The following is a 27,804-nucleotide window of genomic DNA, read 5'->3' on the forward strand; positions in this document are numbered from 1 at the left end:
TTTATGTTAGTGCAGAGTGCCAAGAGGAGGAGTGTTACAACATTCCCTTCCTTTTCCTGGCTTCCCTAGCGAGTTGACCATTAGTTTACCCCTCCTACCTACACTTCAAGGTGAAGCTCCAGATCTTTCAGTGAGATGCAGATTTTCTTTTTCAAGGAACAGTGGAATTTGTTACTAAGTTGTCTTATGGTTTCTAAAATTTGTTTCTGTTATTGATGCTTCAGGGATGATGAAGGCCAGCACTGAATACCTCAAAACAAACCTTTGTTTGCCTGACTCCATTTATTCTGGAGGTGACAAGTTTGGTTTTAGCAGTTATCCAGAGTGAGATTGGATGCGGTCGGTGACATACTGGATGCTAATTTCTACCTTTTGCATGACCCCAAATTTTTAACAAGATCCTGTCTCAGTTGGGGCAAGGGAAATCTCCTCTATCCTCTCTTTCCAGATAACTATCTGAGTCTAGTTGACAGCCAAGGAGAAGCCAGAGGGCAAAAGTCAATCTCCTAAATTAGTAGTCTGTGGGGAATATTAAACGTATTAAACGTCGACATAAGTTGTCTCCCGGGTGCCGATTGGAAGTATTAAACGTCGACATAAAAACATAAAAAAGTTTTTTTTTAAATTCGCGGAAAAATACTTATAGGCCTACCAGCCGAAAACTTTTGAATCACGCGCCTTGGGGGATGCTGGGAGCTCACGGATCAAGGCGTTGTTTTGTTTACAATCGTTACGCAGGCGCGCAAGCGTGAATTTCTTTCGTATCGCACTAAAAAGTATCGGTGACACATCTCAGAAATTATTTTGTCACTTTGACATAATTTTTGCACCATTTTAAATTAGCCGATAGTACATGGAGTATTATATATGAAAATGTGTGCAATTTCATGTAGAGTACAATAAAAAAATACTCATGATTGTAGCTTTTATCGGTTTTGAAATATTTTCATATAAATAACGATGTGCCAAAATTTCAACCTTCGGTCAACTTTGACTCTACCGAAATGGTCGAAAAATGCAATTGTAAGCTAAAACTCTTATATTCTAGTAATATTCAATCATTTACCTTCATTTTGCAACAAATTGGACATCTCTATTTTTTTTCGATTTATGGTGAATTTATGAAAAAACTTTCCTTACGTCCGCCCAGTAACTCTTCCGATAAATTTTTTTGTGCGATTGTCGTAATGTTTGCACCATTTTAAATTTGGCGCTATCTAAAGTTTTATCTATGGAAATGTGCGCAATTTCATGCACAATACAGTTAAAAATAACCCATGATTGTAGCTTTTATCAGTTTTGAAATATTTCCATATAAATAACGATAAGTGCCAAAATTTCAACCTTCGGTCAACTTTGACTCTACCGAAATGGTCGAAAAATGCAATTGTAAACTAAAACTCTTATATTCTAGTAGTATTCAATCATTTACCTTCATTTTGCAACAAATTGGAAGTCTCCAGCACAATATTTCTATTTATGGTGAATTTATGAAAAAAAAAAAATTCCTTACGTCCGCGCAGTAACTTTTCCGAAAAAAATCAGAAATTTTTTATTCCGATTGTCGTAAGGTTTACACCATTTTAAATTAGCCATTAAATAAATTTTTATATTTGAAAATGTGTGCAATTTCATGTTGAATACAACTAAAAATAATTGAAGGTTGTAGCTTTTCTCATTTTCGAAATATTTGCATATAAATCACGATAAATAGAAAAAAAAACCCCACGTTCGGTCAACTTTGACTCTACCGAAATGGTCAAAAAACGCAATTGTAAGCTAAAACTTACAGTCTAGTAATATTCAGTCATTATCTTCATTTTGAAACAAATTCGAAGTCTCTAGCACAATATTTAGATTTATGGTGAATTTAAAAATAAACTTTCCTTCCCTCCGCGCGCAGATTCTCCGCCACAAATCTCTGAAATGCGTATGTCGCATTATGGTTATATTTGCTCCGTTTCATAGAGTTTTATATATGAAAATGTACGCAATTTCATGTAAAATACAAAAAAAAAATAATTGAAGGTTGTAGCTTTTCTCCTTTTCAAAATATTTGCATATAAAAAAAATATATAAAAAAAATTCGACATTCGGTCAACTTTAACTCGTCCGAAATGGTCGAAAACTGCAATTGTAAGCTAAAACTCTTACAGTATAGTAATATTCAAATTTATCTTCATTTTCAAACAAATTGGAAGTCTCTAGAACAATATTTAGATTTATGGTGAATTTTTGAAAAAAACATTTTTTTTTACTTCCACGCGTTACGAATTCATGCATCATTTTGTGATATTTTCTCTGTGTTGCTTTGATCATATTTTCTCTGTGTTGCTTTGATCGTTTTACAATGTGTTATACGTATACCAAAATGATTGCAATTTAGTGTACAATACAACGAAAAAAAATTAACTCGTTAGCTTTAACCGTTTTGCTCAGCGCGATTTGAATACAATTAAATATGAAATGTTGTTTTCGCGCTATCATATATCGCACTATTTATATACGATAATGAAATTTTTTTCCTTTTCTGATGGTTGCATACTAAACTTCAGGCAATGACAAAAAAAGGAGCCAAAAATGAACTCTTAATCTTGAAAACTAAGCTCGCTGTGATTTTTTGAAAAAAATATTTTTTCTGCTTCGGCGCTCACTCCTTCGGCTTAAGAGGGTTAATATAAATATTATGAATTAGCAAGTCTGTGGAGAATATTAAGAAGTATTCCAAATGGCTGTCTCTTCTGAGACAACTGGCATCCTTACAGAAAATGAAACCAGTATAAGGATGAGGCCAATCCAATTCTCTCTGAAGAAGTGACAGAATAGGACATCAATCGGTTTTCATGCAATTATAGTCTCCAGGAATTTAGCAGCCCCCGAGATGGTGGAGTAATTGACCTTGTTATTAAAGAGGTGTCTCCCTGTAGTTGAAGAGCTCAGATCTCGTGGTACTTAGATGTGTTGATTGAAGGTTGGTGTGTGGTTGCAGTGTGCAGACATGTCAGGAGTTTGATCTGCAGATGAATGAGAGCTATGCACAAATCATCTGGAGATGTTTTTAGCATAGAAGATCCTTTTAGCATTGGATGAGGTGTATATATAGGGAAAAAAACTGGCCTACCAAAGCAATAAGAAGGCACAAACTCAGTTTTGTTCCTGATCAAGTTGCATTTTCATCTGGGTGGAAGGAACACGTCTCTTTTCCTCAATTGTGCCAGTAAATGAAAATTGTGGCCCTTCAACTGAGCAGGGAGGATCAGGTCTCTTTGGAATGGACTTTTTATCCACAAGTCTGCAGGTCAATGGGAGTTGAAGGTACACCCCTTCTGGGCCTCTCTGACAAAAGATTTTACTTTGTGTGATGGTTCAAGATCCAAAAGCTTGGGCTGTAGACACATGCCATTGGACCATCTGGATCTTTATACTTTTCTTTCTCAAGTGGTTTTTTTTAAAGGTTTCTGACAGTTCCGGCTAACTGCAGATTCACACACAACCATGTTGATTCCATGGCTACCACACAGAGGATGCTTTTAAATTTTCTGTCAGCTGGTAGACTACCTTAGACCTTTCCCACTAGGGAAGGAGCTTATCATGCACCCTACCCTGGATGCATGATAAGATGCATCCAAGTGACCATGTGGAGATACTCGATTGTCTTGTGCAAACATGGTTTTTCCAAGGAGTGCAGAAGAGCCATCATTAATTATTAATTCCAGAAAGCATAAATTAATGCACTGTATGAGAAAGTGGTCATTCTTTAGATCTTGGTGCTTTTCCATACCTCCATAATAACCTAATGAAGTTCTTTACTCATTTACTCTACACTGAAGGTTTGTCTGTTCATGCTGTTAAGGGGTAGTTCTTTACATTTGCATTGTATTAAAACATTCTGGTCTAGATCTCTACTAAATTGGACATGAAGGAAACCTTCAGTTCCTTAAATCTAGAATCTTTAATCTCCAATGAAATCACTGTGTTTGGACTTAATGTAATGCTGATGTATTTGAGTATGCCACAGTTTAAACCCTTAAAATCAGCCTTCTTAACCCTTAGATTACATCAATATGCATTTGGAATTTCCCCCCTTGGTGCATAAAACTTCATAAAAAAAAGAAAAGGCTCCAATTGGCTTCGTATACCTCTTGCCATAAGGACAGGACCTATATTTTCCATATGTGGCATTATTTTTTCTTAAAATGTGATTAAACTCCTGAAAAATACTTGGTTTTATTATAATTTTTTTTTTTTTTTTTAGAAAATGGTAAAAAAAAGAAAAAAAGCAAAAAACCTTTGATCATAATTCTTGACCCAGCATTTTGTTTGGGGGGCTAAAATTAAGGAAAAGGCTTGTGGATTGAATTTGCAACCATTTCTTGATAAATAACTCCTTACAAAAATATTTTTTATACATTCAACTTACCTGTCAGATATATACGTACATAGTTCTCTATTAGACTCCGTCGCCCGACAGAATTTCGAATTTCGTGCACACGCTACAGGTAGGTCAGGGGATCTACCGCTCTGCCGCTGGGTGGCAGGAATAAGAACCATTCCCGTTTTCTATCAGATTTTCTCTGTCGGCCATACTGGTAACATCGTTGTTGGTATCTCCGGCTGGATTTCGTTTTTTGAATCGCAATTGATCTTCGTTTTGGACCTTTTGGTGACATATTTGGATCGTTGGATTGGCATACGCTATTGTGGACCGTTGTTTGGAATTTGTATTGGATTTTTTCATCATGATGTCTGACTCTGGAAGTGTGGTGAGAATGTGTGTGAATGAAGGGTGCAAGGTGAGGATGCCGAAAGCTTCGGTTGATCCTCATACTGTTTGTAGAGTGTGTAGAAAGTATGAATGCTCTATCGATAACACTTGTCGTGAATGTGAAAGTTAAGTGCTGAAGGGTGGAAGTCTCTAACTTCTTACTTGAAGAAGTTAGAGAGAGACCAGTTAAGGAAGTCTTCTTCCAAAACCAAGCCTAGCTCTCTTTCTTCAAGTGACTTGGTAAGTAATTTTGTACCCTCTTCTAATATGATGAGTGCTCCTTCTAATATTTCAGGACCTTCACCGAATGCAGATCCTACGGAATCTGCTTCGGAAATTGCAAGTCTTAAAGCCGCCCTTATGAAAATGGAGCGTAAAATGGCGGCTATTGAAGGTAAACAGAATATTAGTGCTGTGGATAGTGATGTGAGTGTCCCCAGTGCAGTGGAGGAGGCGTCTGATTGGCTCCACAACGCTCCCAGGCCTAGTCCTCTTTCAAACTCCCAAGCCCAGAAGTTGTGGAGAATCCCCACCAGTCAGACGTCTCTTCGGCAGAATCTGTAACACCGCAGACTGCCAAAGAACGCTATAGGAAAAGCGTTCTCTGTGAATGTTTTTCATCATCTGAAAATTCTTCTCCCAAGCGAGGATGGAGATCGGCGGATCTTTCTCGTCCCCTGAAGAGGAACTGGGGAGAAACTAGATTAAATTCGAGTCCGGAACAATTTTCGGAGGATTTGCCATCAGAGAGCAAGAAAGCAAAAAGAAGGCTATCTCCCGCAAAGTCATGGGAAATGGAGAAAGACTGCTTTCCTTCCCCTCCTTTAGAACAAAAGACTGAAACTACTAGAATATTGAAGAATATGCATGAGTCAATTGCTTCTCTGGTCGGAGTCCTGTCTAGAGATCCTCCCAGAAGAAAGGATTCTCGTCTTCCGGTAAAGAAATCTAAGGCTCCTTATTATGAAACTCCAAGAAAGGAAGTTTCTTCTTCGGATGAGGAGTCTTCAGTTTCGTCTATCTTACACAGACCCACTAAATGCCGTGTTCAAGCGCCAGCCAGGCGTGAAGCGCCTACCAAAATTGGAGCTCCTATCAGTGCCAGCCAGGCGCAATACACCATCCAGGCACGAAGAGCCAGGAAGTGGTTTTTCTTCAGATGAATATGACAACCGGAAAAGGTTTGCAGAAGCTCCCGATAACAGAAAAGAAGCATTCAGGGATTATGATATTACTCAAATGAGGCAGCCAGGCGCAAAGCGCCAGCCAAGTGCGAGGCGCCAGCCCAGGAGTGAAGCGCCAGCCAAGTGCGAGCAGCCAACCAGGCGCGAGGCGCCAGCCAGACTGAGGCACAAATCAGGCGTGAAGAGCCAGCCAGGCGAGAAGCGCCAGTCAGTAGCAAAGGAACAATAAGGCGCCTGGCGCCTTTCAGGATCGGAACTCCAGGTAGACATATAATGTCTTCAAATAGTGATTCTCCTGGAATTAGAGGTATTTCTCATACTAGGGAGAATCGAACTCCAGAAAGGGAACATGGTCCTTCAAAAGTGACAGTTTCCACTTCCATGTCTCAGGGAAGATCAGTGGAAAGGAAAGAGAAGACTTCTACATCTGTTAGTCTCTCTCCTTCCAGAAGTATTTCTCCTAAGGAAGCAAGATCTCCAGATAGAGATTCTCCCAAAAGAACTCGCTCTCCTTCTATGGTAGAATTGGAAGACGTGTCGGAGGAGGAAACCCCAACCAACGAGGGTGTTTCCAATTATAAAGTATTGGCTTCTCTTCTCCTTCAAGAGTTTGGAGATTCTCTAAGCCCTGCAGCTCCTCCTTCTCCTAGATCTCTTTTCTCGAGTACGAAAACTCCGAAGTCCTCTTCATATTTAAAGATGAAGCCAGCCATTTCAATGAAAAAGGCGCTTCAATCCTTAAATACATGGCTGAACTCGAAGAAGGAAGCTTTAAAGACAGTTTATTGCTCTCCTCCCTGTAAGCTCGGAGGTAGGAGAGGCATATGGTATAGAACGGAGGAAGCAATGGGGCTTATGCTCCCATCTTCCGCGGAAGCTGATTTTTCAAGCTTAGTTGAAGCGTCGAGGAGACACGCTTTGAACTCGGCGAAAGCTTATTGGAGCATGTCAGAGTTGGATCAGCACCTTAAGGGACTTTTCCATGTATTGGAAGTTTTTAACTTCCTGGATTGGTCCCTTGGGGTGCTGGCTAAAAAGGCCAAAGACCCGGACGTTTTGGACCCGGATGTTTTGGATCCGGAAGTCTTACATAGTATATTATCCTGTATGGATAAGGCAGTACAAGATGGTTCGGGAGAGCTGACATCCCTATTTGGATCGGGAATTGTGAAGAAGAGATCTTTGTTCGGATCGTTCCTAACGAAAGCGGTATCTCCTTCCCCGAGGTCAGCCCTCTTGTATGCTCCTCTCTCAGATCACCTTTTCCCATCTCACTTGGTGAAGGATATCTCAAGGTCTCTTTCTGGAAAGGCAACCCAAGACCTCTTGGTTCAATCCACCAAGAAGACAAGGCCAGCAGTACCAGTTGCAAAGAAGGCTACTCGTACACCTATTGTGCCCTTTCGGAGAGGCTCTCGACCTCCAACTAAAAGGAAGACATCGGATAAACGAGGAAGGTCCTCCTTTCGGGCCTTCAAGAAGTCTAAGTAGCAACGAAGTCCTCCAAACATCTGTAGGGGCCAGACTCCTAAACTTTGTAGGGGCCTGGGCATTAAGGGAAGCCGACCCTTGGACGTTGTCTGTTCTGGGAAAGGGATACATTATACCCTTTCTAGACAGACCACCTTTGTCAACATCTCCAAAGGAACTGTCGGCGAAGTACAAGGACCCTGTTCTGAGAGAGACACTTCTTCAGATGGTAATAACGATGAGGAACAAAGAGGCAATAGAAGAGGTTCAGGATCCATTCTCCCCGGGGTTTTACAACCGCCTGTTCTTAGTACCGAAGGCATCAGGAGGATGGAGACCGGTCCTGGATGTGAGCATCCTGAACCGTTACGTGGAAAAGAAGAAATTCTCCATGGAGACTTCTGCCTCGGTGCTTTCAGCCCTGCGTCAGGGAGACTGGATGGTCTCACTGGACCTTCAGGATGCCTACTTTCATGTTCCAATTCACCCATCGTCGAGGAAGTATCTCAGGTTTATGATACAAGGAAAGATCTACCAGTTCAGGGCCTTGTGCTTCGGCCTCTCCACAGCTCCGCAGGTATTTACGTATCTGATGCGGAACGTAGCCAGATGGCTACATCTGGAAGGCATAAACATCTCCCTATACCTGGACGATTGGCTGATAAGAGCCAAATCACAAAAGTAATGTTTGGAGGATCTACAGAAAACACTGGATTTGACAAAATCTCTAGGATTGCTCGTGAATCTCGAGAAATCACAGATGGTCCCCAGTCAGGACTTAGTTTATTTGGTGATTCAGGTGAATTCTTGGGATTTTCGGGCTTTTCCTTCCCAGGAAAGAATACTTCGAGGGATTCAGAAAGTCACGTCCTTCCTAAAGAAAGAAAGGAGTTCAGCCAGGGAGTGGCTAAGCCTTCTAGGGACTCTTTCCTCCCTAGAACAGTTCGTGTCCCTAGGGAGTCTTCATCTACGCCCGCTTCAATTCTTCCTAAGACGATCGTGGAGTTGGAAAGAGGGGTGACTGTCGGACACTTTCTCTATTCCAATAGAAGTGAAGAAGCACCTGAAGTGGTGGCTGCACCCTCTAAAAAAGAACGAGGGAATGTCTCTAGAGGTTTGGAACCCAGACCAAATCTTGTTCTCAGACGCTTCAGAGATGGGATGGGGAGCGACTCTAGGAGTAAGAGAATTGTCGGGTAAGTGGGAGAAAGAGCAAAAGGATTGGCATATAAATGCCAAAGAACTGTACGCAGTGTTCCTGGCACTGAAGTCCTTCGAAACAGAAGTAAGAAATCAGGTGATACAAGTCAGCGCAGACAATACCACGGTGTTGGCTTACATCAGAAAACAGGGGGGGATGCACTCGTTTCCCCTTTACGAAATAACAAGAGATCTGTTGTCATGGGCGAAGGAGAAGAACATTACCCTCCTAACCAGATTTGTGAAGGGAGAAAAGAATGTCAGGGCAGACAGACTCAAAAGAAAAAATCAAGTTCTCCCCACAGAGTGGACTCTCCACGAGCAAGTGTGTGAAAGCCTGTGGACCCTGTGGGGCAGGCCACAAATAGATTTATTTGCGACATTCCTATCAAAGAGAATAGAGAACTTCTGCTCCTCAGTGGAAGACCCGAGAGCGATAGCAGTGGATGCCATGCTACTGGAGTGGTCAGGCCTCGATGCTTACGCCTTCCCTCCATTCAAGCTACTAGGCGTAGTAATGAAGAAATTTGTAGCATCAACAGGGACGAGACTAACTCATCGCCCCGTTTTGGCCCTCTCAAGATTGGTTCACAGAGGTACAGGAATGGACAGTGGACTACCCAAGATCTCTTCCAAACAGGATAGATCTTCTCAGACAACCCCACTTCGAGAGGTACCATCAAAACCTCCCCGCTCTCGCTCTGACTGCCTTTCGACTATCGAAAGATTGGTCAGAGCGAGAGGCTTTTCAAGCAAAGCTTCGAAAGCAATTGCTAGAGCCCGGAGATCGTCAACTATTCGGGTCTATCAATCGAAGTGGGATCTGTTCAGAAGATGGTGTAGGAAGAATAAACTGTCCTCCTCCGATACCTCTGTGACCAATGTAGCCGATTTTCTGTTATTCCTTAGAGAGGAATCCCATCTATCGGTTTCGACTATAAAAGGATACCGAAGCATGCTCTCGGCAGTTTTTAGAAACGGGTTTAAATTTGGAGGAAGATAAAGATCTACACGATCTAATAAGATCATTTGAAACATCTAAATCTATATCCTCGGTTCCTCCAAGCTGGAATCTAGATATAGTTCTTAAATTCCTTTCGTCAGAGAAATTTGAACCTCCCAACCGTGCCTCGTTCAGTGTGGATTTTACTTCCCAAGGAACAGTCCTTTCCTTTTTGCCCTAAAGTTTATATACTAAGTCTCGGGTTCTTCCTCAATTACATTGTGTCCCCAGTCTGTCTTGCTTGGTGTAAGATTAGTAGGTTCCTCCCTATGTCCAGTCACAGCACAGTCTTGAAGGGCAAAGGACTAGGGACCTCAGACATTGTTCGAAAACAATTGACATGGCCAAAAATAAAAAGTTCCTTGACACCTCTGTTGGAGAATTTGGTCAAGAAAGCACACACTAATCTCAACCCCTCTTTCTTCCTACTCATGAAGGTAAACTTCATGAGGTAATAGCAGTGGGAACTACCTTCAATTTCCAGCCTTGAGCATGATCAATGCTGCTTAGTGGAGATGTAATTCCGTATTTGCCTTGCACTATTTACAAGATGATGATATTTAATATAAATCATGCGGAGCACTTTCACCCCACATTACAACGGGAACTCATATCGTGAACAATTAGGGTAGATTTTTGGGGGGTTATGAAGGTTCCTATTTTGAGAATGGTAAAAGACTTCATTCATTTACTGTCTTTGCTGGTCTAGGCACAAGGCTTTTTGTCCCACTTACATCAAAGTGAGAATGGTATCCCTTGCAAGGAGTCTCTAGCATCTATCAGAGGCATTGTGGGTTAATGAATTAGTCCTCTCTTAGCAACAGTACAAGTCACGGATTCTAATTGTTAGTGAGAAGCATCTTGTTCCTGTTGTAATTTTGTTGTTTCCTTGGGGTGTTATAATTATTTGTCCTTGAACTTTTCTTCTATATCCTTTTCTTCAATGTGTGAATCAGCTATCATAATAGAAAGGTAAGTTTAATTTCAAAAATAAAATATTTATAATGATGTTTATTTTTAAATAGTTACCTCTATCATGCATCATCCCCCAACCTCCCCACTCGTGGATGGAAAAAACCGAATGGTAAATAATACCTATAAATCACATGAAAGGGATGGGTTAGTATATGAATAAAACTAAATTATCTTATTAATTTTGTAGTTTAGACACACTGTTGTCCTCCTGCCTGACTTAAAAACAGCTTCATAATAGAGAGGTAAATATATATATATATAAACAAAAATTTAAATATATGATCATTTAATGTTATCAAAATCTGTAGCTACATTATGGCTGAGAAAACTTGAATAGAGCATGCAAATAGGCTAAATGAAAAATCTTTTCAATAATAATTCTATTGTAATTTACAGAAGAAAACAAAATCAGTTTTGGTATACCAGAAAACATTTTAGAACACTCCTCTATCTCTTGGCGGGTCAATAACTGTGCGACAATGATTTTATATGTTTAAATGTCCAAGCATATGGAAAACAAAAACTGAGTTATAGGTTAAATATAAGAAAGTATTTTAAATTTTGTGTATTAGAATAAGATTTTCATTAAGTTTATTCAAGTAAAGTTATATACATAATTCTATTTGATGCATCAGTGTTTTTGTTCATGGGTACTGATATATAAAGTTAAGCACTGTTCACATTACCTTTAGTAAGTATAGGATAAATTTCAGTATAATATGTTAAGATTTATTTTGATAATTTGTAGTTGTAATAATGGTTATGATATTTGAGTAAATACCATTAGTAATATTACAGTGGAGTTTGGCTAGGTACAGTTAGTCTACATCATCTGGGTAAAGGATAGCCTGCCAAATACTACCTTGACTTTGTGTACAAGACCCTTTGTATATTTTGAGCCATTTTTATGGAAAAATGTGGGTCTTATATGCTATCAAATATGGTAATATACTTGTAGGTGTTTTGTATCAATGTAGAAATTTTTAACTGCTCTGGTCTTTTAGTTTCTCATTACTACTTAGATCTTATATACTTTATTTAGATGTTTCTGTTTCTCATGTTTTAATGTTATGATACATTTATTTCTTTAAAGGTAATAATTGGATAGAAAAGTTTTATTTTGTACATGTTTTGTAATATGAACGGTTATGGTCTGGCAGTATATATAGTTTAACATAGAACTGTACATTACTTAAATTCCTGGCAACTTTTATACTATCAAATATGTTTAATCACTAATGGCTTGATATCTGCTACAGATTGTTGACAAATTGGAGCCACTTGGAATGGAATTTATTTGGCAGTTGGTTCTTGAGTGTGTAGATGAACAACTTGCTGAAGATGCCATTAAACTTTTGCTAGACATGTCATACATGTCTTTATCCATTCGACTGAGACGTGACCCTCCACAACTTCATAGCAAGTTTATATCAGAGTGCTACAAGAAGTTAGAGGTAACTGCATGTTTATTTGTACCCTATTGATATTTGGTTGCATATTTGAAGGAATACCTACAACTGATTAATTTAAACTGTTTTATGTAATGAAAGGTTTCTTATTTAATTCTATTCTTGAAGAGATTGAATATTATTATAGTAATGACTAAGTCTCCTTTTGACAGTGAAACTGTCAAATTACCAAACATCATAGGTGATGGTATTATAAAGTATATAAAGCACTGTAAGAAATTCGATGTTTCACCTGTTTTGTTTTTCAGAGGCAGACATATTTTTTATTCAGCTTGTGGTTTACTTTTTTATTATTATTATTATTTATTATTATTATTATTATTATTATTTATTTTATTAATTTTCATTATGATTATGATGATTATGATTATGATTATTATTATTATTATTATTATTATTATTATTTAAACAAAATTAGAATTAAACAGTTATCAATTTAGCCTCATGCCAAAGAATACAACAGCTAGTCTCAAAATGAGGTAACTACAGGAAAAATATCATTCAAGAACTGATCTTGTTCTGCTGTTAGCATTCCTTCTGTTTCCTTCTTTAGTTCTCTCTGTAGCTATAAGACACCGGTTTCTTACTCATTTACATTAATAATATTGTGTTTTATATTTGCACTCAGAGATCTCTCTTTCCATGAAATTTATAATTCTTTTACAGTTTTAAAGATTTCTTGTATCTCTACCATATTGCCATGATTCATTGCTGGCCAGTTCATTAGTCTGTCTCATGTACTGTCTGCATTGGTTTGCTTTGCCATTCCTCTGTTCTGTTTTTCATTCTCCTGTCTCTGTATGTTTCTGGGTTTTTGTCTTCTTTTATCAGTCCTTCTTCCAATGCACTCCTTAGTCTTCACTGGTTTTCAGCTATGTATTTACCCTAGTGCTCTGCTTTCGATGTTGACACGTTCGTATATGCTTAGTAGACCTCTCCCCTCTTTCTTTTCATGTTATGTATATTCTACATTTGCTCTTGGGTGTAGTGCTTTGAGTATTGTCACGTGTTTCCTAGCCTTCTGGTCTATTCTGCTGAGTTCAGCCTTTGTCCACTCCTCTACTCCTAAGTTGTGTCTGATTACTGGTACTGCCCATGTGTTTATGGTTTTTGTCATGTTGCCTGCATTGAGTTTTGATTTGAGTATTGCATGAAGTTGCTGTATATATTCTTTCCTGATCATGTCCTTCATCTCTTGGTGTTTTATATCCTCTCCTTTTATTATTCCCAGGTATTTGTATCCTGTCTCATCTGTGTTGGTGCTATTCCCATGTGGTAGCCTTATCCCTTCAGTCCTTGTCACTTTGCCTTTTTGTATGTTGACCAAGGCACATTTTTCTATTCCAGACTCCATCTTGATGGATTAGGGTATCTATTTACAGTCTGGATTAGGGTATCTATTTCCTTGATGTTCTTACCCTACAGCTTGATGTTGTCCATGAACATGAGATGGTTAATTCTGTTGCCTCCTTTCTTGAGTTGGTACCCAGCATCCATCTTCTGCAGTACTTATTTCATGGGATTTCATGGGAATCATGGCTACTCTGAAGAGTAGCAGGGACAGTGAGTCGCCTTGAAAGATCCCTCTCCAAATGTTAACCTTTGCTAGTTTTATCCCAGAGCATGTTAGTACTGTATTCCAGTGGTGCATTTTATTTTTTTAGGAAGCTGGTAGTGTTTTCCTCTGCCCCATATATTTTCAGGAATGTCATTATCCACGTGTGCAGTATCATGTCGAAGGCTTTCTTGTAGTCAATCCATGCCATGCCTAGGTTGGTTCTCCCTCTGTTACTATTCTTCATTACCATTTTGTCTATTAGGAGCTGGTCTTTTGTAGCCCTACTTCCCTCTGAAGCCTTGCTGTTTGTGGGGGATGGTGTATGTATCCTCTGGATAGTTGTATAACCTTTCACTGATGATACCTGTTAGTAACTTCCACGTTATCCGTAGGCAGGTGATAGGCCTGTAGTTACCTGCTATATTTCCCTTGTTCTTGTTTGTCTGTATACTAAGGATGTTCTCTTGTGGTCATCTATTTGGGAGCGTGGTGGTTTGTGATACAATGCTGGAGTTGTTCTGCTATTCATGGGTGTAGGGCCTTGAAGTTTTTGAGTCAGTATCAATGGACTTCATCAGGACCCGGGCATTATCTTTAGTTGGTGTCTTGACTGTTTCTTTCGTAATCTCTGTGAATCTTTGTTTCATTCTCCCCATTTCTTCTACCTTGACTTCTTGAAGTCATGTTGCATGTTTGTCTTTTGATACCGGATTGCTTCATGTTTTCTCAGTCTCTTGGTTTGGCTTTAGGAATTTCCTGGTGGTTGTCTTCCCTTCTTATTTGGCTGTATAGTCTTGTCAGATTGGTTGTGAATGTTTTGTTCTGTTGGTATCCTTTATTCTTGTTCATATACCATTGGATCTTATGTCCTTTTGGCTTTAAGCCTCTGTTTTATATATTCTATTGTGTTGTTTAGTCCCTTCTCTCATATTTTTGTATATCTCATTCAGTTCCTCCTTTCTTTTTTTGTTTCTTAGCCTCTTTAGTGCCATCTCTCAGTTTACGAAAGTCAGATTTCATCACCATGATTTGTATTTCCATTGGCTTTTTTCAGGGTGGTTGCTGTATTGGTTTATGTTGGGTTGGTTCTTCTTCTTCTTCTTCTTCTTCTTCTTCTTCTTCTTCTTCTTCTTCTTCTTCTTCTTCTTCAGATGAAACCCATTCATATGAAACAAATGTAAAGGGGCCATTGACTTGAAATTCAAGCTTCCAAAGCGTATGATGTTCACTAGAAAGAAGGACACACAAACCTGACCTCTTGAGCAGAAGAGTGACTCAACTACAAATGTTAGGTCAAGTCAGGGACTAGCCATATACAAGATGATAGAGTTCAAGATTTCTCTGGAAGTTCATTGATCTTACTTACGTGGTTAGAGGATGCGAAGGAAATCAGAAACAGGATCTTAGAAGTCAAATCTAAAAGATGCTTTAAAGGTGGTTTAAAAAGTGGGAATTCAGGATACAATACAGAGGATTTCTTATTTCACACCCAACTCCATAAAGGGAAAATCTGACATAAAAAGTTATGATGAATGAATTTTTTTTGTCACTTCACCAGTTCTGTTCAGCTATTTGTTGTACTCTTGTTGATGATATACATAAGCATGTTATTAAATGTCGGACTGTGAATTCAAATGATGAGGGAACACTCAAGTGCACTCTATTTTTTCAAGATGCTCTCCAAATGGCTACTTTTGTAATTCTGTATTCAGTAATTTCCAAATAGTATCTGATTAGAATTTTGTAGAATTGTTCAGCTGACTGTCATCAAATGACTTGGTGACTTATTTGGTAAGGGCTTCCTATGGTGGTTATAAAATTATTTCATGTAAGTAATGGAATATTATTGAAAGTTTTGGTAGTGCATATTTGCCTTTATTTAATAGTTGTATGCATATTTAATACTTGCAGAAATCTATGTTACGTGTCAATGAAACTGCTGTTGGTGCTGCTGTGTCCACTGCCACAAAAACCCTTACTGCCATGGCTGTATCAGATATTGGGGCTCTGCCTGCTGCTTCCAAGTTAGTATGAAATTTTATTGTAAGTTAGCCATTGAATATTGCATTATGAAATTTTATTTATAATTAGCCATTGAATATTGCATTTGTTCATATGCGGAAGAAACCTTCGGTCTTAACAATAGGATAACTTTCCATACGCCAGCAGGTAACCGGTTAAAACAATCAAAGATGGTAAAGCAAGGAATCTGTAAGATCTGGCAACTCCTGGGCACACAAGGTGATAGCTGGTCAGAGACCACGCACTGTACCTCGTGGCACTTCAGTCTTTTCCTTAACCGCCTTGGAGAGTAGACGCTATCGCTTTTGCTCTCCTTCCAAGCCGGTTGCTTTATGCCCATATTTCTTTCCTTTTCAGTGTGTGTGTAATTATCTCTGTTTTTTATGGATTCCTCCGAGTCTTCACGACCTCATCAATGCATGTGCCCAGGCATTCAGGGATTTCCATGCTCAAGGTTTCTAGCTTCTACGACTACAGATCCTCATATGACAAGCAGTAGGTGGAGAGTAACAGTGAGTAATGCATCTTCGTCTTTTCTTCACGGCCGAGTCTCTCCATCTCAGGGATGTGTTCATGACAGTATGAGTGTTGAGAGTAATAAGAGTGTTTCTTCACCTTCCATGCGTGTACTTGGCTCATTCTTGCACATATGTGCTGATGATTTTGGAGGCACTATCCCCTCTTCATCTGTTCCTGTAGCAGTCATCAGCATAAGGACGATAAGGCACCGATTAAAAGGTCAAAGGTTGCGGATACGGGGGTAGTTCAAGCTGTGTCTAAGGATAGGATTCATCACTCGACAAGACTGTGATTGATGGTCAGGGACATGATGCTTCCCTGGCCCACGGACATTTTTCTCATTCTCTTGTAAGAGAACTTAACCTTAAGAGTCAATCTCCTTCAGGTAGCTCTCTTCAGTGATGTTCCTTGTCTAGGGACTGTGCTCGGTTGGCGTCTCATGGACATGTACTCAACTCGTCATGCAGCCATGTATGTGATTCCTCCCGTGAATGCGTACATGTTTTGCCTGACTTGCATGTGTGTGATCGTTTCCAGGATAGCGTACGTAGTTCTTCACACGAACCTGTATGTGGTTCAAGCCAGGACCGTGTAGAAGTGTCGTTGCGTCATGATGTTGGGAACTTTTGGTCACAGGATCTTGAAGATTTAGGGACTACACTCCGACCAATAATGTCCAAAATGTAGGCTTCCTAGGATAGTGTTGTTACAAAAGGAGGAGGATACTGCCAACCCTTCTTCACATCGTTGGTCACCATTGCCGGAGCAGGAGGAGAGAGACGCTCGAGTTTATGTCTTTCTACATGGAGGTTGTTGATCTCGTTAGTGAGTTCAACAATCTTGAGTGTAGGACACAGGCTTAGTCTTCTATCACCCAAATGGGTATAGATGCCTTGTTGGGTGCCAGACAGGATTCTAGGACTTCTTATGAACTTCCCTTGTTGGGTCATGCTCAGTCTGTTGTGCAGCATATGAACACTTTGGTTGCAGACTGAGATGGCTCTCTGCATTCCAATAGATCATCCAAGTTTCTTCCTCCTCCTCTTGTATGGCATCAAATGTAGTTCATTTGATGCCTTATCACCTTAACCTGGACGTGCTCTGTCTTAAGCCTGGTCTAACTCGGAGCAAGTTAGGACAGAAGGTCCTTCCCTGTCGTCATAAGAGGCCTTAGCTATGGAGACTACGGCGGCTTCCATCTTCAGGCGGTCTCATGGTGGTTCACCACCATAGCCAAAATTGCTTTGGATAGGTCTGAAGGAGGTAAAGTGAGTTCTTCCTCACTCATTAGGTTGTTAGAATCCCTGTCTCTTCTCGGATGGAGAGTATCAAGTATTTCCTCCTAGTGAGAGGTTTTTCTCAGGGGGCAGCGGGTTGTATGTCCAGTTACCTCAGAAAGTCCTCTTCAGCAGTTTACTTTGGTTCTCTAGATGCAGTGAATCTGCTAATATACCGAGACGGCTGAGTTGTTAGATAATGGTTTATCTATCTTCTCATGGACATTAAACCACCTTCTATAGAACTCGTCCTCTTAGAAAGGTGGTTAGGTGGGTTAACTCCCAGCTGGTTTAGGATACTTGAACCTCCCACCAAGTTTAAGTCCATCCTATTGTTAAGACTGAAGGTTTATTCCGCTTGTGAACAAATGACAAATTTTTAATCAATTTGTATTTTTCATAGCTAACAAACCTGAGGTCTAAATGTTTTACTGCCCACCTTTAGCCGCCCATCTCTTTTATAATAACTCCTGGGTAGGGGAAAAGACTAAAGTGTCTCGAAGTACTGTGTGCAGTCTCTGACCAGCTATCACCTCTTATGTGCAGAAGTTGCCAGATCACACAGATTCCTTGCTTTACAATCTTTGATTGTTTTAACTGGTTACCAGCTGCTGCTGGGAAAGTTATCTTATTGTTAAGACCTCAGGTTTGTTAGCTATGAAAAATACAAATAGATTAAAAATTTGTTATATTTGTTTTGATTGACTATGGCGTGATATAGGTTGTTTATAAATTATTGTTATATTTTGTTTTGTTTTCAATATTGTATTTTGAAGTAACCTTAAAGTCTGATTATTTTTACATACCCCTTCTCCTTTATTTTAGTGTTTTTCATACAGATAATTTGTATTGTCCTATCTAATAAGATCAGTTTTTATAGGAGTTCCCCTTCCAAAAATTTTTCTTCAAGTTTTGTTTTTCTCAAATTTAGAAAAAGTATCATACATCATTTCTTTTGGTTTCAGAAGTAGCTGTATGCAGCACATTCGAAGAGTTTTAGTTTTAGCTGAACGTTATATAAGTAGTATCGAGGAACTGCACCCTGGATCTCGTTCACTACCACCTCATGGAACTTCCTTCACTGGCACTCCTGTCATTTTAACTGTCACTTGTGATTCCAACAAAATGGATGTCAAGTTAGAGGTTAGGAAGTGATAATCATGGTTTCTTATTATAATATAGTTTATCGTTATGTATGAGATTAATCTGTATTGTAAATGTTTAATATATCAACTTTATGAATTTTGTAATAATATTATTATTATTATTGGAGAAAGGAAATCCTCAGTTATGTAAATGTACATACAGCTTTTGATGGGGGTTCCGTTCTTGAGACACGTCGTAAGCCGGAAAAATGTCAAAAATCCTAAGAAAATCTTACTTTTAATGCTTTGGGGATATTAAAACCTATGTAAAGTGCATTTTTATTGCATTTTTCATCGAAAAAAACCCTCAAATATTGTTTTGTATTTTTGGAGTTTTGTTTTTTATGCCACATCAGTGTCGTAAGCGCCGTAACCCTGGAACATGTGCAGTAAATCTGGAAAATTCTGGTGAATATAATTGATAAGTGTCTTAACCTCGGAACGTCGTAAGCCGAACCCATCAAAAGCGGGGGTGCCTGTATATTAAATTAAAAAATACAAGGATAGCTTTCAAGATTCCCGAAAGCTATCCTTGTATTTTTAAATTTAATCTTTGTACATTTATATAACTGTGGATTTGTTTTCTCCATTGGAAGACTCGTGCTACTATGAGTATCTTTTAATTGTTGTTATTATCATTATTATTTGAAATAAACATATTATACATACCATATATACTCACATATCATGCGACTTTTGAAGCCTTAATTCTGGAGCTAATTTCAAGGGGGTCGCATCTTACATGAGATATAAAATTCGAGTGTGTAATAATCACATGATAAAATACAAACATAATAGATATGCATCTTTTCCATTGATATTTTAAAAAGTTTTGTTTTTCTTCACTGCATCCAATAATATTATATGTATTTTTGTATTACTATTTATTTGTATTAAAAAAATACAAACATAGCAAGCAATGGTGTTTTTTTTGTTTTTTTTTGTAATTAGCCGAAGCCAATGGCGAAGTAAGTTTGTTTGCTGTGTTGAACTCAAATCAGAGTGACTTTCTTGCCTCTAGTTAATGCAAAGGAATCTCAAGATACTCTATTTATATGAGACAAGGTTATTTTACACTATTCAAAGTGTTTCAAGTTGAAATATCACTTGAAAATGTATCGTTTGTGAATGAATTTTAGTTATTTTTTCGTTCGGAGATGGTGCTGAGGGCATGTTTATTGCATAAGCAAAAATCAACATTCCATTTGATATTTTCACATTATTTCATCAGAATACTACGAGTTTTACGTATCTATCTTTTTAATTGGACTGAAAACAGTAAAATGTGTTCTTTTCATGCCCAATAGTTTTGATTAAAACACGTTTCTCTCAAATTTTGTTTATGGTCGAGTTTGATGGGTACTATACCAAAGTTTACGAGTTTCATCCACGTTACCGATGCATGATAATAGTCATTAGCGTATCAACATTCTTTCCTCAACTTCAGCTAAAACTTACAGATTAAATTTAGCAGTATATGCCCTTGCCGATCTTTTATCCATAGCGAGTAAGGCTATAATACTATTACGTATTGTGCATCGGCAACAAGGATACAACTCCATTGAACTTATGTCATCAAACACAACTGTAGATAAAAATTGAGTGAAAATTATTAGAATCAAAACTTCAGGTTTTGAAAGATAACATTTTACTGTTGTTTTCACGCCGATAAAAGACAAGTAACGTAACGGTAAAGTTCGTACTACGATGAAATGAAGTGAAAATAGCAGACGGAATCACGTAATATTTTTACACAATAAACATGCCCACAACGTAATCTGTTAAGGAAAAAAGTACTTTAGTTCACGAGATGTAATAAATTCATATTTCAGACTTAGAAACACATCGTATAATGACAAATTACCTTGTCTCCCATAAGTAGAGTATCTAGATATTTTACGCTAACTAGAAGAAAGGCAATTCGCTCTGAAATGAGTTGAATACGGATATATAAACTCATATTTGGCATCAGCTGATTTCCAAACAAAACACTGACTGCTTTGTTAGTGTTTTATGATACAATAATATGAAAATGCATACAATATTATTGGCTACTGTAAGGTATAACTTTTTAAAAGAATCAGACAAGATGCATATTCATTTTGTATTTATTTCTTAAATATACGTAGCTGTCAGCAGCCTGACACCGCTCAATTAGGTATGCCGATGTCGGTCCGAATCTGATTCCCGTTTTGTGTCCATTTTTTTTTCGCTGATATGTCATAGTCAGAATGCATTGAAACTCCAAAATTGGCTTTTCTTAATAAATTACTAAATTATATTGTATATGTAGTATACAGTATACTGAAGGCTAGGTTACTGTAGTCTTATATATACGATATATACCACGATGTCATCATCAGCGTATAGGCGAGGCTAACTTGTTAAAAGTTATTCCATTTCTCTTTGTACTGAATCATCATAAGCCAATGTGCATTGAACCTAGAGAATTAGCTGCAATTAATAATTAGTATGTCATATATGTATAAAGTATGCTGTGTAGTATAGGCTAGGCTGCCCTATTTGTAAAGATGTTACTGATTACCCTAGTGTAGGCTACGCTAGTATAATATTCTTATGGTAAATTAACATGGGCCGACTCACGCCCAAATCGATTTATGACTGGTTCGTAATCAATTGCGGTAGTAGTGAGTCGACTACTACCTGTAATGTAAAAATATAATAGTCCTATTCACATGAATGTCATTTGTAACGTAACTATGGTAATTGTTTACTATCGTACGATGGTTGAAATGCAAGCAAAAAGGCTGTTTTTGTCGGATTGGTTGTTCACAGAAAATCAGCTGTTTCTGGCTGTATGCATTTTCCAAACAAGTATATCATTACTGCCGATACTTGTTGCATTCTCTTTTACTTTTTTAAACTTAACTAGAAGATGGGATAGATTAAGAGATGGAGGAAAAGGGGTTAACCTAACTAAAAAATGGAATAGATAAAGAGGAGGAAAAGAGGTTAGCCTATTGTTAACCCCTTCTTTACCGGGTGGGTGAGCAGAATGTAAATATTGCGTTCGCTGCCGATCCGAATCTCTCGCTAGTGTCCCTTGTACAAGGGACACTGGTGGTCAGTGAGAAAACTACAGTCTTGAATAGAAATTCGGTCTTACAGAATGTTGATATATCCACCTGGAACATGCACATAAAGTATTATCAAAATAGAACAGTAAATAAGCACGTAATAACAAAAAAAAGAGCAACAACTAAAGCGAAAGCCCCGCCGATAAATATGGAAATTGCAAATTTTATAGTATATCTCTTAAAAATTGGTCGATGTCATTTTCTACGTTTTCTAAGATTAGTTTCATCACAGAAAACAACTTTAGGGGTATCTAAAAACTTTAGGGGTATCTAAACTAATTTTTCAAGTTTCTTGTCCTCAGAAAAAATTGCTTTTTTGCTTTTTCTCTGGTTTGGTTTTTTATATATAAAGTTACTATAAGGCTTTATTTTTATCTTCATTTATCTGGTGTTCATATATTTTATTTGTAAAATGTAATAAGTGAATAAAGGGATTTTGATGGAGGAAAAATCTATTTTTGGGTGAGGAGCCGTGTCGCTCGGTGAAATGTCTCGTTAGCCATTTCTGATATATAAAACTAATGCTAAATATACCAGAGAATAAACCAAAGGGACTGACCGAGGTTACTACCCTCAGGCGAGCACTTTTTATAACTAAAAAATGTCGTGTATAAACCAGGAGCGAGTAAAAAACTGCCACATCTCCTCTACCCCACAGAAAGATCCTCGTCAACAGTCTCTGAAACCTGAGGTGCCGCTACACAGGCCGCCTCCACGTATCCAACCCCCTCCTCCCCAGCGCCATCTACAACATCTATTGTTAGCAACCCACAGCTTGTACCACACTGGGTGGTAGATCAATGAATTAAAAAAGGGTGGGTTCACCGAGCGACACAGCTCCTCACCCAAAAATAGATTTTTCCTCCGTCAAAATCCCTTTTTTGGGATCAAGCCGTGTCGCTGGGTGAAATCATACCAGAGAAATGGGCAAGCTGAAATAAAGAAATACTGTAACAAGGAAGGAAAACTAAACAAATTAGCTAGAAAAAGTAATTTTAATATATATATATAAACTTCCCTTCAAAGTACAGCTTGTATTGTTATCAAAAGGGATTTCTCAAAACTTAAGTAGACTGAGAAAACTCAAAAATGGAATGTATACTTAAATACATGAGCTTACATGTAAAACTTAACGTTAAACATAGACCTTAACAAAACTTTAATACATGGTACAAAATGATCTCTTTTAATCAAGCTAATACAGAAGGCCTGAGGGAGAGGAAGGCAGGGTTGAACAACTAGGTGAGGCAGGCAAGTGGGAAAGAAAAGAGGAGGTATAAAAGAAAGAGGAAATTAAGAGTTTTCAGGAACTACTATACTTCCTGCAGCCATGGCAGGGAATTTAAGTGCATTAAGAGATTTAAGGTAGTAGCGTTTGAAAACTGCCGAAGATTTCCAACCAGTGTACTTTTTAAGATCCTCAAAATTCATATGTTGAAAATAGTTGATAGAGGTAGCAATTGCCCGGACATCATGAACAAGGGGAAAAGAGTCAGGATCGGCTTGTTTAATAAAATAGAGAATCTGTTGTTTGATACCTCTCATAGTGATCGTTCCTCCTTTTTCTCTCATGAATAAGGGACCTGAGGACTTAAATGACGTTCTATCAAAATAGGTCTGGGCAGAGAGAAGAGTCGTGGGGAAGAGGAACTATTGACCAAGGAGTCCATCTATCTTGTGGACTTTCATTCTTGGCTAAAAAGGTCTTGTTTGGTGAAAGAAGAACATTACCATTAGGTTGGAGATCTATATGACCTGGATCTCTAGACAAGGCTGACAACTCAGAAATCCTTGCTCCTGAGGCTAAACTTAACAAAAACAACGTCTTCCTAAGTAGAATTGAATACTGTCAGGAGTCATTATCAATACTGGAAGCTAGCCTCAACACTTCGTTTAGAGACCAGGAAACAGATTGAGGCCTATGTATTGGTCTCAATCTAGCGCAAGCTTTAGGGATAGAGGAGAAATAGGAACTTGTTAGATCTATCCCAAATCCTACCAAGAAAATCTTTTTAAGGGCAGATTTCATAGTGGTAATAGTTCCGGGAGCTAGGCCTTGATCAAACAAATCTTTAAAGAATGAAATTTCTAGATTAGTTGTCATTTCTTCCACTTCTTTTTCTTTCACAAATTTAACCAATTTCTTAAGAGCAGAGTCATACTGTTTAAGAGTAGAATCTCTCTTGTCAGATTCCAGGAAAGTAATGTTTTCCGGATCAATACCTGAATCATGCAGAGACGCAAACTTCATAAACTCCATAAAGTTAGGGTTTGGAGAATGTTTGAGGAAGTGTATACTCTCTTGGTTTGTACTATTTGTGAAAGTTTTGGATTGGGGATCCGTCTGGGACGGAGCTTCAATTCCAATATTAGAGGGAACCAGTTGCTCTTCGGCCACCAGGGGGCTACCAATGCTATTTTCCCTCGATACGTCCTGAGCTTGTGAAGAACTTCCATCAGGAGGTTGACTGGTGGGAATAAATAAATCCTCTTCCAAAGATTCCAATCCAAAGACAATTCGTCTGTGGCAAATGCTAGAGGGTCCAGGTTGGGGGCCACGTAGCATTGAAGTTGATGATTCGATTCCTTGGCAAAAAGGTCTATTTGAAGACCCGGGACTTGCTTGGATACCCACTGAAACGACTTTGTGTCTAAAGTCCACTCTGACTCCAATGGGGATGTTCTTGACAGAGCATCTGCTACTACATTCCTGGCTCCTGCTACATGTGTGGCTGATAGGTGCCATCGAAATTTCTGCGCTCGAGAGAAGATCGCAGTCATCACATGATTTACGAACTTGGATTTGGAGCCCTTCCTGTTGATACAGTGAACAATTACTGCACTGTTGAGGACTAATCTGATATGAATCCCTTTCTTTGGGTTCATTCGTTTGAGAGTTAGGAAAACTGCCATGGCTTCTAACACGTTTATGTGAAATCTTTGGAAGGTGTTGGACCATTTTCCCTGAAACTTTTGAGTAGGGGAATGTCCTCCCCATCCACTTTGAGATGCATCTGTATGAATCACTAGATCCGGTTGTGGAAACTGAAGTGATACTGACTGCTAAACTCTTGGCTGTAGACCAAGGTTTTAGACTCTTGCGTAAGATCTGAGGAATCTTTGAAAGTTTGTCTCTTAAGCCTATATTGGCTCGACTTCTCCAAATTCTGTTGAAGTCTTTTAGTCTGGCTTTCAGTAACGGTTGAGTCACTGCTACAAACTGTAAGGAGCCCAGAATTCTTTCCTGAGCCCGTCTTGATGCTAGTTTGTTTCTTACAAAGTGCCTTGTGGCTTTCGCAATCTGCTTGCACTTTTCCCAAGGAACTGAAAATTTGTGTGTCTGAAGGTCCCACTGAAGTCCCAACCATTGGAACTTGGAGCTGGGGGTCAGTCTTAACTTTTGAAGATTTATTTGAAATCCCAAATACTCCAGATATTCCATGACTTTGTGGGTTGATTCCAGACACTGCTGTTTGTTGGGGGCCCAAATTATCCAATCGTCCAGATATGCCACCAATAGAATTCCCTGGCTCCGAAGTTCTTGGACCACTACGTCCGCTAACTTGGTGAAAATCCTGGGAGCAATATTGAGGCTGAATGGCATGACTCAGAAAGAGTAAGCCTCCTTTCCTAACCTGAATCCTAGGAACGGAGACAAGTTCCTTGCTATGGGCACATGATAATATGCATCGGTAAGATCTATAGAGGTGGTGACGGCTCCACGGGGAAGTAAGGTTCTCACTTGGGTCACGGTTAGCATGCGAAATTTGTCGCATACTATACTGGAATTGAGCCGTGAAAGATCTAGGATCACCCTCCTCTTGTCCGTGCCCTTCTTGGGAACTGAGAATAGTCTGCCTTAAAATTTGATGTTCCTGGCTCTTTTTATTGCTCTTTTCTGAAGTAGTTCCTGAGTGAAAGCTACTAAGTCTGGTGTCCGAGCTTGAAAAAACTTGTGTGGGGGAGGTGGGCCGTTTCTCCACCTCCACCCCAAACCTTTTGATATGACTGTGTGCCCTGGTGTTGAATGTCCACCTGTGCTTGAACAGTGCTAGTCTCCCACCTACCTTGGCTATCTCATTGATTACCGGATGGTCTTGAACCTCTGCCTCCTCTGTAGGTTCTGGCTCTTGCAAGCCTTCCACCTCCTCCACCGACCCGTCTGTAGGAGCCACGTCCTCTAGTACCTCTAGGGGCATACCTCTGAAAGGAGGTATGTGATTCATAGGCTTGGTTGTAGACCGGTGATGGCTGTGAGGGCTGATTCGACTGAGGAGCTGGGGCCTGTACCCACACATATGATTGTTGGGGCGGAGGCATGGAAGTGGAAGGTTGGTTCATAGCTGGAGGTTTTTGGAACCTTCTCTGCTGGAATTTCTTAGGTCTTTTGGTCTTCTGAGTGCCTGCCGGGGAAGGATCTGCCGGACGCTTAAACTTAAGAGCCCACCTGGTGGCAAGTGTCTGGTTGGCTCTTATTGCCTCTTGGGTAACTTGAGTTACTAAATCCTCTGGAAAGAGGGAAGGTCCCCATATTGATGATTTAATGAGCTTATTAGGCTCATGTCTGATTGTAGCTGGTCTTAACACAAACTTCCGGCAAGCTCTTCGGGCCACAGCGAAATCAAACAAGTCATGTTGAAAAGTGCCCAACAACGACTTGGTCAAGACCTGAAACTCCGGGGCGGTCGGATAGGCAGAAGCGATCGTCTCTGCTGAAGTGATTGAGTGGAGTGACCGACTCAACCTACACCTGGCTTCAAACTCCACCTTAATGAGATGCTCGGGAAGCTTAAGGAGTCTCTCATTAAACTGTGTGGAAGCACAGTCTGTCCTTAACTTTCCTTTCTGGAAAGTCTACGGAGTATAATGCCAGTATGTCGGATCTTCCGGCACCAACAAAGACGTCAAGTCTGTCTCCTTTAGCTGAGGAAGAGGCTTATCTTCTTCCGCTGCTTTCAGGGTCAGCTCGGCAATCTTTGTGGTACACGGTAGTGGGTGATCCTTCGGTACAGTGAAGGTAGTATACTTTCCTTTAAATGGAGTGATTTTGGTGTTGACACACTCCATTTCTTTCATGAATCTAAGCCAAGCTGACTGGGCCGCCTCCCTTGGGAAGATGAGAGTCTCCGCCAGAACCTTGTCCTCTCTTACCAGAGCTTCCCTAGTCAGTCTTGCATAACCTAGAAAGGGGGATTGCAAGTCCGTTGGATGGAACTCAAAATCTTCCAAAGGGCGTGTTCCACACCCTTCGACAGTAAGTTTACCGTCACGGAGCACGGTTCCAAAAGCCAAACGCCACGGATTACCTGCTTCGAAGGGGGGTAGATTGGCCGCATTTGGCAAGATTGACAAAAGCTGAGGGTTTCCACCGGTCTGAGCCAGACTGGTCAGTGCGAGACATATGTGACTCTAGTCTGCCTGACAAAGCTGCCATATCTCTGGCTACTTGAGAGGAAAGTTCATGACTGACCTTCCGAACTAAGATGGAAGCCAGAGCCTCTAAATTAACCGGCACTTCTGCTGGCGAAAGGCCTGAAGCTGTTAAGGTCGGTGTCAAAGTGGGAGCCGGACTAGAAATAGCTGTAGCCGACTGCGTAGAAGCCGGTGAAGGAGCAGGCGAAGAGTAGTGGGTTTCTCCCTAGTTCTCCGCGAAGACTTATCTTTGCTGCTGCTCCGGCTAGACTTAGTCTTAAAAGAGATGTCCGCTGCCGACGGGGCCGGGGTGCCGGATTTCACTTTTGCAGGCAGCTGCTTGGTCTTCATGGTCTTCACGGTAGATCGGACAGACTCTGCCTTATTTACATCAGCGTTTCCAAAACCTTCGAACCCTGGCGGGGTACGAGAAGGAACGCGAGAAGCTACTGGAGAAGGGGTAAGAGACGTAAAAGGGGGAAACTCAGAGGAGGAGAAGGAAGGAGAACTAGCTACTGCCTCACCTACCTGATCTGTCTGCATCGGCTCAGACGACAAGTGTAAGCCGCTGACTTCCTCGACGACCTCTGCCTCGGGGCCCTCTACAGGTTCTAAACATTGGAACTCTTCTCCAATTGATTGCAGATATGGTGCCGCTACTTCCTCTGCCACAGCTGCAGTCTTGGAGTTAGGGTAGAGGACTGAGG

The 27,804-nt window shown here is 39.7% G+C and overlaps 1 protein-coding gene across 2 annotated transcripts in view; it reads left to right on the forward strand.

Annotated features, from left to right (window-relative positions):
• LOC135220891 (ubiquitin carboxyl-terminal hydrolase 24-like) overlaps nt 1-27,804 on the forward strand; it is a 394,433-nt gene that overhangs the window by 118,036 nt on the left and 248,593 nt on the right. For both annotated transcript variants that reach the window (XM_064258501.1, XM_064258502.1), the window contains exons 8-10: nt 11,857-12,051; nt 15,536-15,648; nt 18,408-18,585. In XM_064258501.1, coding sequence (XP_064114571.1) covers nt 11,857-12,051; nt 15,536-15,648; nt 18,408-18,585 — 486 coding nt within the window. The remainder of the gene's footprint in view (nt 1-11,856; nt 12,052-15,535; nt 15,649-18,407; nt 18,586-27,804) is intronic.

Source organism: Macrobrachium nipponense, chromosome 2 (genome assembly GCF_015104395.2).
Source record: "Macrobrachium nipponense isolate FS-2020 chromosome 2, ASM1510439v2, whole genome shotgun sequence".
In the NCBI taxonomy this organism is placed as follows: Eukaryota; Metazoa; Arthropoda; class Malacostraca; order Decapoda; family Palaemonidae; genus Macrobrachium; species Macrobrachium nipponense.